Raw genomic sequence first — 10,890 nt, 5'->3', positions numbered from 1 at the left:
TGCCTGCTGAATATTATGTGTCGGATATTATTTCCTGGAATTTATCTGCTATTTATCATCTGTTGGAAATCATTTTCTGATATTATCTGCTGGATATTATGTGTTGGATTATATTCTTTGCATATTGTCTGCTATATATTATATGTCTGGTATTACCTGCAGGATACTATTTTATGAATATTATCTGTTAGATTTTATCTTTTGGATTTAATCTTCTAACCTGGTGTTTCTCGGTTCGTGAAAATCATTAGGATCAACAGCTGATAATTATTAAACTATAAAGTGAAAAGTGAGAGTTGTGGCTCCAATGAGCACGCACATCTGTTAGGGTAAGACGTTTTAATTCTCATAATTTCACTGGTTAATTGTTTTCAGTTGTTATTCTGTTTCTGAAATTAAGTTTCCATTCTAAAATCAGCTTTATTTTTATTATTGAAAAAAATTTATATAAAGGGGCTGAGGCTGATAAAAAGTGTCGGTTTATGGTACGTAGGGGTGAGTAGCTAACCAGGATTTTTCAAAAAAATAACATTGGTGGGAGATTGATGGCTTATTTTTTTTTTTAAATTAAAATATACCGTGTTACAGGATAGGATAGTGAAATTTAGAAAAAAAATGTTTGCGGAGGGCTGAGCCAAGAATTTTCAGTACTTTCTAAACTTGTAGTGCAGGGTGTTGGTTTTATCGTGGGGGCTGGGTGGGTGGGTCGGTGAGCCAAAATTCTTCATTTACTTTTTTTCTTTTGGGTGGTAGGGTGTTGAATTTTGAAAGTAAGGAAAGTTCATGGGGTGAGGCAGGACGAAAGTCTCATCGATCATTAAGAACAATATAAGATAAATAGAGAGAAAGAATCATAGATAATAAATATAAGGAATAATAAATATAGAAGAAGAGAAAAAAAACCGATTTAATTAACTAAAAATTGATATACCACGACATGTAAGCATTTTTTATTAATAGTATGCGGGACTTTCCGGGTTTCCTTTTAATGAAAAATTCGTACGACTAGTAGTATATTAAAGATAAAGCGTACATACTATACATTTATTTTATTTATATCACATACAAATACACACACTTATATTTCCAACGGAGTTAAGATTGACTACAGGCAACACTGTATTGAAGGAGTAAGCGAACTCATCACATCGCTACCCAGTGTGTCCGCTACAAATTGTTGCCCTGTACCATTTGCAAGTTATTCCTCATCTTTTCAAGTTTTAAGTTTCTTCGTTTCTTGCTTCTATTTTTTAAAATCTATATTAATAAAATAAAACGTGAACGATATATTTATCCTCCAGCTCTCTCTTTCCCCTTCCGTTGGTCGGTCTGTTTGTAAATATTACCATCATTTATTGGTTAAAATACATCGTTGCATGAGAGGTAAAAATCTCACGGGTTCTCGCTCGTATCTTGGTACGATAGTCGTCGTTCGATCGAAAGATCGACGGGGGGTGGGGGGTGGGCGCGTTGGGGTGGTGGTGGTGGTGGCGGTGGGGTTTGAAGAGACTTACTACATATACAGTTAATAGTTATATTATTTATTGCTCTATGTTTCCCCGTTGGTCGATTAGTCTGCTGCCTGACCCCCAAGACGGTGTAAGAGAAAGAGAAATTGTGTGTGAACAGCCTTCGAACACTGTAATATTAAAAATAAACTGGCTTTAGAACCTTACTATTTTTTTATTTTATTTAAATCAAAGCATTTAATAGATTACAGTTCTTGTGTGTCTAACCAAGAAGTTTACCGTACAATCTAGACAGGTTATTGCAACTTTGTCTAATTGGTATTGTGAACACTACAAATTTCAGCAAGTGTACACATACCGTTACGACGACTCGGTTTCTTGGTTAAGTTCAGTCTCAAAGGTATCATCTAGTTCAAATTCTTTTTCCCTCTCACTCCATAGATTTCCACGTATTTTGTCCCTTGTGCAAGAGAGAGAGAGAGAGAGAGAGAGAGAGAGAGAGAGAGTGGAAGGATGAAGGGATTTCCATGAAATTGTGTATCACGTTTGATTCATTTTTTAAAACTGGGATTATTTATATTTTTCTCTTTATTGTCTTATATTGTTTATGATTAATCAGTGGAAATTCATCACTGATTAAGAGAGCTTATAATAAACAGTCCAGTCCACTGTTGAAACAATATTTTTATGAACGTATTAATGCACAATGGGTGGATCATAATTTAATACAGCAACAGTATGTAGTGTTTGAAGTGATAAACCTTCTTCATTTAAACTAACCTTCATGTTTATGTGTATCTTTGATTTATTAAATCAATATGAATGAAAACAGAAACTAGAAGCTTAAATAAATAAATAAATAAATAAATAAATAAATAAATAAAAAAATAAATAAATAAATAGATAAATAAATAAATAAATAAAAAAGAAAATAGGCAAATGATCAAGCTCAAAAAAGGATTGTGAATAGCTGCAATCGGCGCAGGACTACATTTTATGACGGATAAACTGAGCAAAGGTGTGAAGAATTCACTCCTTCCCTCCGTCAGTACAGTTTCGTTTAGTCAATCTTAACTCCGTTGGAAATGCAAGTATGCGCATTTTTATGTTATTTACATAAGACATATGTATTGTTATGTATATTTGATTTAATTCATATTTGATTTGATTTAATTGTTTGTTTCTTCGTTTTAATTTTTTAAAAATTCCATTACATATTATTGTAATGTAATTTTATTTACTGGATTTGACATTGTCCAGAAATTTAATTCAGTAGTAAACAACTAATAATAGAAACTTTGTTTCTAATGCTGACCTAGTTCCTGACCTTGATTCAGAACCAGTAAGAATTGTGGTAAACAACTTTTTTTTAAAATATTCTTTCACAGAGTAAGATTCATAAAGTGAAATCGACGACATACTTAGAGTACGTGAAAAATAACATGTATCAATTAGGTTTTTCAAAAGGACTGACCCATCTCCGGATATCTGTTTTGCGTTGTAGATAGATTTATTATTGATGTTTTGAGAAAGAATAGTCATTAGACCCTTAACACTTGAGAAGTTAAAGTGTTTTATGTTGTGACCAGTTTTTGGTCTAATTATTTTGTTTAATTAAATTTATTTGGATTACAAGTTTGTTTTCCCTGGAAATACTAGTGCTCTAAATTAATCCTTGGACAAGGACAGTTATCGAAATGTACACAAAATTCAAACACTGGAATATTATTTTCTGTGATTCAACAAAGAACTGTTGACATATCAGTACGACGCTGATCACAGCATACGTCATCACCATTCATTTTGGATTTCATCGGGATTCGAACTCAGTTTCATTAGGACTTTTTATTATCAGGACTTCTAGTTTTCAATTTTTGGATTATATCTGGATTATTTTTGGATTTGATTCGTAGAACCCTAAGTTCTTTTTCTCATTTTTACCTAGTTTTTCTAGGGAAATATATTATTTGTTAAAGTTTGCAAAGTTTGTTGTCTTCACTGTTTTCTTGTTACGATTTGTAAGAGCCTAAACACGTAGCAGTATGGTACAGTATGTACGCTGTATCCTTGATGTACCACTCGTATAAATGTTTCATTATAGGAACCTTTGCCAGCCGCGTGATATATCAATGATACAGCGTAATACTATGCACTAGACCGTCCTCCATTCTTTTTCATTTATTTTTCTAGAAGTGATGAGAATTAAACTTACCACAATTTTCAACGTAACCTGGATCGTCCGAGCTTGAACAGTAACGTAGGGTGTCGTCTTGCGAGGCCGCTTTGCTGCTGCGGCAGGAAATTAGACACACCACGCCAAAAAGAACCAGGGAGAAGGCGGGCATTTTCATGCCGTCTGTTCTTGAATTCTGAAAGGTTAGTTAATTCCTTTGAACTTTCTTTGCAATTTTTCATTCCTTTAATCAGATAGCTAATAAATGACTAGGTATTACTGGGTAGTGCATTTTTGACTTCAATTCATTGCTAACCAAGAAGCAAGATCATATTGAGAGTATATCTCTCAGGGCATCAGGCACGTAAGAATCAGTTATCACTCATTAAAGATCATTGGCTTTCTCAAGGTTATCTAACTTTCCTGACGCAAAAGATCAAACATTCGTCAACATTAGAGCTGTAGAGAGTACATGAGATACGTTTTTAGAATTTTGTTATACAATCTGTATCAAATTAAAGAAACTCTGATACGGTAGTACACGATTCATTGACCATAGACGTACGTTGCGTAACACAACTGTGCATGTTTCGGGATCACGTGAACTTAAATGTGTTTCAATGACTTACCATGTTTGAGGTATTTTCTCTTTTTTCCCCACTTCTATATGCTTCCCTTTCCAGAAAACTATATCACAAATAGTATGCTTTTTTTTTTTTTTAGTAAAGCGTCAAGGAAAAGTCACGTAAGCACGCATGTCCATATTTTTAACCTTTCTTGTATCTCAGTGTTAACGTTGAATACTTACCATTTTGTCCCAATATAAAACTCGCCTGCAGCGGGTGGGGAGATTTGAAAACTTGGACTGCGTGTAACAGTTCTAGCCTGAAATAATGCTATTTCAAGGCAAATGAGCCCTTATTATGCCCACAATGTTAGCCCGGAAGTAATATGATAAGTTGGCATGTATGTTTCATGATTTTTTCTTCATAATACAGCTGCATTAGAGCGGAGAAAAAGGCACATGTATAAATCTATAGAGTGAGTCTATGCTGGTATAATGAAATTCGGACTACCTTACTCTTCTTCCTCTTATTCTCGGTTTGTCCGTAACTCAATCTCATCGTAACCAATGACCGTGAGTTATCAAAATTTAGCATTTCTTTCTCAAAGTGTTAACCATGTGCAAGGCAGTTACTACTTTAGCTCCTTTGCCTGTGATCAGCAGGAGAGGTAAAATCTTCATTATATGAGTAAAGGGAAACAAGACAATACCATAAGCATGTGACTCAGCAATGAAACCAATAAAGCAACAGACAAGTGGTTACCAGGAAAATAATATACCCTTACAATTGCATATCCTGGTGTTCACTTAGATGAAAAATTTCAAAACAGGAAGACGGAAAATAATTCAAAACTTTTCCAAACTATTTCACAGGTATACAATTGATATTCTTGTCACAGACTGTATTCGTATGAACTAGAGAATCATGTTATCAAATTATTTTGTGTTTCGTACAAAATAGAACGTATTAATTTTTTTTTTTTTTGGGGGGGTGAGTTTACGTTTGAGTTTAAAAGCACCAAGCGTTGTACATGATTTAAAATAATTTAGATGCGATATTTAAGACTAAACATCATTATATTTAAAACCCTTTTATGCAATTCAGCCATGCGTTTTGGGATTCTTCGTTGAGTTTCAGTAGGAATGCGCGTGATTGGACTTGAAGCTTTAGAATTCAGATGAACTAAAGTTACTAAAACATCTCAGTGACGATGCAGAGAGAGCCATATTTCTGGTCACAAGCAGTGAAACGCACCCCAACCTGGTGCATATACGAATCCCTGGTACTTTTATCAATATTTCATGTGTAACGACTCTATAGGCTGAAACTAAGTAACAGGAAAGACCTACAAGTTCTTTTAAAATTCAGCCAATAATTTATGTTCCTAGAATACGAAATGAAAATTTAAAAGAAACTTACAGTATACTGATTTAAATCCCAAATAGTCCTAAAACTTTTTCTTTCACCTATTAAAGTATAGAGGATTCTGAATAAATTCCAGTAGTGTTCTGAATGAATTCAGATATTTAGTGTGCTGATGTGTCACTAGTTTGGAATAGTGCTGATATGCTAACAGTCTTTATATATCACAGTGACACAATCCAAAATGTTCATGAGTGACTTCATAATAATTCCAAAATTGTTATTTAGTCCTGAAGTCAAATAATACTTTGTAATTCAAATGAACAATTAAAATATAAAAATTAAGTCTCTTAACTGAACACGGCTTGATTCCACAAAGTCTGATATTGAGATATGAATAATTTTAAAGTAAACAGCATTTACATAAACAGCTAAGACACAATAATAGAACCAAGATGAAGATCCTTTTCCTTTCAAGTTAGTAAACATGCTGCTTCGAGAACATTATTAATTTAAAAACAACAATAGATCTTGAATTTTGATCGATATAAACATGTTTACCTCGAAGTAATAATGATCTTAAAATATAATCAAAACTCATAGACATGTATTAACTATGTAATATGTTGTATTAAGAAAACATGCGAGTAATCAGGTTGGCCTCTACCCTCAATTACTGACCAAGGTCATCCACTCGTTAATGATAACACGTGCATGCGAGACAATAGCGATGAGAAACTTGTGATACAATCGTCCCCATACATGCCCAATACAAGCAAATCAATCAATGACACGTTATACGAAAGAAGTACATGAAATTGCTATCAAAAGTACGTACACATTTATTGTAGCGTTTACCGAAATTGCGTACTTTCTCACCCAAATGTAAAGTTACAACGCCCTGTTTATAGCGAGGTCTAGCGTATCTAAAGCTGCTGTAAAGACGCCTTTAATATGTAACAATTATAGTATTAAATAAACTATATTAGTCCATATTAAGCCATTTGCCTGCTTATTGTTCAAACAGGAAACAACAGCTGTGTATCTCATGACATATCCTGTTAAAGCAATATTTGGAAGTTAAGTTAATATAACTTCATTGAATATATAGAATGATAGATACAGTATAAAGAAGTCAAACATTTTTCAAGATGATTGGTCCCAAAATGAATTATTTCATTATAGGAGTATGTCTTTTTCATTAACGCACTCTTGCAACTATATGTACAAACAAATCAAAAACTGATGTATGCATTTAATATACTTTTATAAGTATTTATCCGCTACAGTTGGTGATTAGATGACTTTGATTTACATATCATGCATTACGTTTGTATCCATAGTTCTGCTGTGAATGAAGTCCAATTAAAGCTATACCAAATATCAACACCAAACATCAATCTGTATTGTTTTTCCAAAATTAAACAGGTTTTTAATGATAAACAAAACGCGCATGATGCTGTACATATATTATAAACTGTAATAGACCTAAATATTTCAACTCATATAGCATTTTCAGTAAGTTTTACACTGAAGGCAATCTGGGGGACCAGAAAACTTTTTAAAAAAATTCTCGCTCTATATACATTAGCAATCAACGATACAAAACGCATTTACAATGTACTTTTAATTGAAAATTCAAAATCTAAGTGACTTGGAATGTGAACCGTGAGAATATTCTACTGTTAAAGTTTATCTTTTTCATTAATGGCGCCCAAAAAAAAAAAATACAAAAGGATGAACCGTGTGTAAATTGCATTAGAAAATTATCCCCATCCATTAACTCTATACATACATGTACTATAAAAGAAGAATTTGACCCTATGTTCTTCACGTCTGGAATTCCGACACGTCGTAGCCATAGAAAGTTTTTTTTTTCTTCAGCTAAGATAGATATGCTGTTTTCTGTTGTCATTTATAGCTAATTAGTATTCCTTGGTTTGAGGTTGATACAAAACAATCTACAAATTACACTTGAAAATAATGTTGTATCCATGATTGTTTTATTCCAGCAAGTGGTTTGAACAATATGAAGTCGCCACAAAATACACTGCTTGGTGACACAAACATTCACCCCTATTCGCAGCATGTAATGTGCAAATGCCTGAGAGAGAGAGAGAGAGAGAGAGAGAGAGAGAGAGAGAGAGAGAGAGAGAGAGAAATCGATTTAACTTAGCGAAGGTACATACAGGTATTATAGAACGAAGACATTACTCATTTTTGTCGATCTGATTAGCTACCTGCCATAAATATTCAAGTCAGCTAATGTATATGATCTCCAGAGCAGTGGACTGTTCCGACTAAGTCTAAATGCTAGACAATGGGTCAATTAATAACTTAATCAGTAAAAGCTAGACAATTAATAAATTAATAAATTAATCAGTAAGTCAATCATAATAACAAATATTCAAATAACTGTAAGGACAACATTCTTAATGAAACCCTTGTAAAGGTTACAGTTACTTAATACTAGTATGCATTATCAAGCATCCGTATATAGACAATATTTTAATTTGATCATTTTCTCACAAGGTTGTCAAATCGTATAGTTAGCGTACATTATGCCCCTATCCAAATCAAACAGTTTTATCATACAGGTCCAGCAAAACTACTTCTAACAGTATCATAAAAGTATAGAACAGTTTTCTTACGTGTTTTCTTTGGTCTTGTTTGCCGTTTGTCTCAAGCTTCTCATTTTACACGAGATTTTTTTCACGTGCTTCTTTTTTAGTTCCGACGTATGGCACTGAAAGCACAAAGTTAGGATAAATATAGTATTTATTAGTTTTAATTTTCCTTGGGGATATTTGGGTGTTTTAAGGTACAGTTTAATTGATAATTTGCATTATTGTCTTTCTGAGTTTTTGTTTCGATTTCGCTGTCTATCCTTATTTCCTTTGTGAATAGAGTTGCCAGAAATTTGAATTCGTTTACTTTCTTTAACTTTTTGTTATTAATGTTTATGTTTATTTCCCTAGGTGTCTGCTTATCACCATTGTCTATGTTTTGCTTACGTTGATATTCGCATCATACTTTTGACAGGTGTTGTTAAAGCAAGAAACATGAGTTATAATAATCAATTTCCCAATATCGGTCTTTGTGTATTGTTTCTAAATCATATTATTCATACCTAGGTGCTGGAGTTGGTTTATTGTAAGTCACCTGAAAATTAAATCAGAAACTTACTGTACATGGATTTAAGTCTTCTTAACAATCGATGACCTTATTTCTTAATCAGTCTGCACATGAACAACAAAACTAGACAATTAAATGTGTCTTTTAATGCAAATAAACGCATTAGGCATTGTTAAATTTTATTTGTTTTACGTATATTGTAGTTTTCTGCTTTGGCTTTGTGAAAAAACAACACGACTGTGTGTTTTTAAAATATCATATTATCGTTTTTAATTTCATTTTTGTTATTGGCATGCTGTTAATATTAGTCCTGAAAAAAAGCGTAACAATATAATTCTTAAAATAACGAAATCTGAATATTGGGATGAAGGATATATATATATATATATATATATATATATATATATATATATATATATATATATATATATATATATATATATATATATATATATATATATATATATATATATATATATATATATATATATGTATGTGTATGTATGTATGTTACTAATTTGCATATCTTTAATTATTTACAAGCGAATGAAGCAGAAACTTTTATCTGAAAATGTGATAGCGAGAGTTTTCTCATTTCACCCAAGTCTTTATTTGCCATTATATTTGGTTAATTCTCTCAGCTTTAAACTTAAGATAAGTGGCAGAACAAATTATATAACAATGGTGATTTCAGCGCTGATCCCAAAATTTTAGTCGGGTCAAGAGGGCATTGAAATAACGTTTCCATAGTTACGCACTGACGAGATGCATTTTCTCTCATCTATAGTTCCAAAAAGGTGAAACCGAGATCTAGCTTGTCTGCACTTTACGAGGCTTACAAGTGTAGTATAGACAAGATTATGTGTTAACTTGACACATGAATATTAGGGCAGGGCAAGTTATCTTTGTTGCAAGCAATGTGTTTTGACATGTACAATTAAATGAATGACAGTAGATGGTCTTAAACGAGTGTCCATTGCAGCTGAAATCTATGAAACGAATTGAATAACTAATGACTCTAAAAACACTTTAAATATTCAACGTATTACAAAAATTTAATCCGACACAATCTCAAATGTAAAATGGTATCACATGTAAATAGCCGTGTTACTCAGAAAGGACCGCAACATTAATATAGCGAATTGACTTTGAATTACATTCGGATGCCTTGGTCATTACACATTCACAATACGTCATCATTCGCGATGTCATTGTGTGTTATTAAACGTGTGTAATAAAATATTATTCGGGTATATATAGATCTAAATAACACTGTAGCATTAAGATAAATTAATATATTAAAGTAGACGATACACATAAATGAAACAATGAAAGTATTTACATAGACTTCATAGTTATTAGTTTCTGTGCCGGACAGTTTCTTTCAAACAGCAAGATTTGACGTCATGATGTCAACGAAACAGATCACATATTCAAAATTACTTGATGACGTGATCGCACTTACTGTTTTGTTAATTTCTCACGTTAGTCAGTTTAATGCTGTTAACGCTATTTCTTAGCATCATTATAACAGCAATTTATATTAAAATAACGTATAACCTGAAACTATGACTCACCAATGTTCCGTCATTTTCTTTTTGTAAAACAAACCCCATTGATTGTTTTTCTATTGACATATATTGAGAAAAAATGAGACTGAATCTCGTTTAGTCTGCCACTGATTTAAGTTTTCTATTAGACTTTCAGTTTGTCACAGTCTGAGTATGATACATAAAAATGTGAATAATAAAACTGGGTCTCTTCCAGCAATCAGCTAATCATGAGAAATGTTTCACCATTGGGCAGCAGCCAACCCCTCCCAATGACCCCCACCCCCCACACAGGTTGACTGAAGTATGTGCCTTATGAAAGAATGCGAATCTTATTTTTTTAAACAATCTTTATGTGAACCTCATGCAAGCACAAATATATGGGAAAATAGAGATTTGCCAATAAAACAAAATAGGGCATCAAAAACGCTTGAACTATCAAAAGCTAATGCTTCATACATTGTTTTTTTTTTACATGAATTGTCGACTACATCAACAACACTGTTTCTTTTAGATCTTTCTTTGCTTTAAATAAAGGTCCTAATCTTCAAATATTAGTGTTTCTTCCCTTGCGTATTAGAAAAGCAGAGGAACTGTAATAAGCTGATGAAAAACAAAAGGTAGTTTTCCGTTTT

General features: G+C 32.6%; 2 protein-coding genes across 3 annotated transcripts in view; one reads left to right on the top strand and one right to left on the bottom strand.

Moving 5' to 3' along the window:
* LOC149780093 (uncharacterized) overlaps window positions 1-4,884 on the bottom strand; it is a 13,996-nt gene extending 9,112 nt beyond the window's left edge. The window contains exons 1-2 of one of the 2 annotated variants that reach the window (XM_089936853.1): window positions 4,719-4,884; window positions 3,682-3,838 (exon numbers count right to left, since the gene is read on the bottom strand). In XM_089936853.1, coding sequence (XP_089792979.1) covers window positions 3,682-3,838; window positions 4,719-4,802 — 241 coding nt within the window. In that variant the 5' untranslated portion in view covers window positions 4,803-4,884. Of the gene's footprint in view, window positions 1-3,681; window positions 3,839-4,450; window positions 4,624-4,718 lie in introns of those variants that run through there. The other variant, XM_089936854.1, reaches the window with a different exon arrangement.
* The window catches only part of LOC149780092 (uncharacterized), a 73,384-nt gene continuing 66,175 nt past the window's right edge, over window positions 3,682-10,890 (top strand). The window contains exons 1-2 of the mRNA XM_089936856.1: window positions 3,682-3,845; window positions 4,366-4,387. The gene's annotated coding sequence lies outside the window, so the exon portion shown is untranslated. The remainder of the gene's footprint in view (window positions 3,846-4,365; window positions 4,388-10,890) is intronic.

This window comes from Sinohyriopsis cumingii, chromosome 16 (genome assembly GCF_028554795.1).
Source record: "Sinohyriopsis cumingii isolate HCF-2022 chromosome 16, ASM2855479v2, whole genome shotgun sequence".
Taxonomy (NCBI): domain Eukaryota; kingdom Metazoa; phylum Mollusca; class Bivalvia; order Unionida; family Unionidae; genus Sinohyriopsis; species Sinohyriopsis cumingii.
Note: the sequence above shows the minus strand (reverse complement) of the source record. Positions and strands in the feature narration are given on the sequence as shown.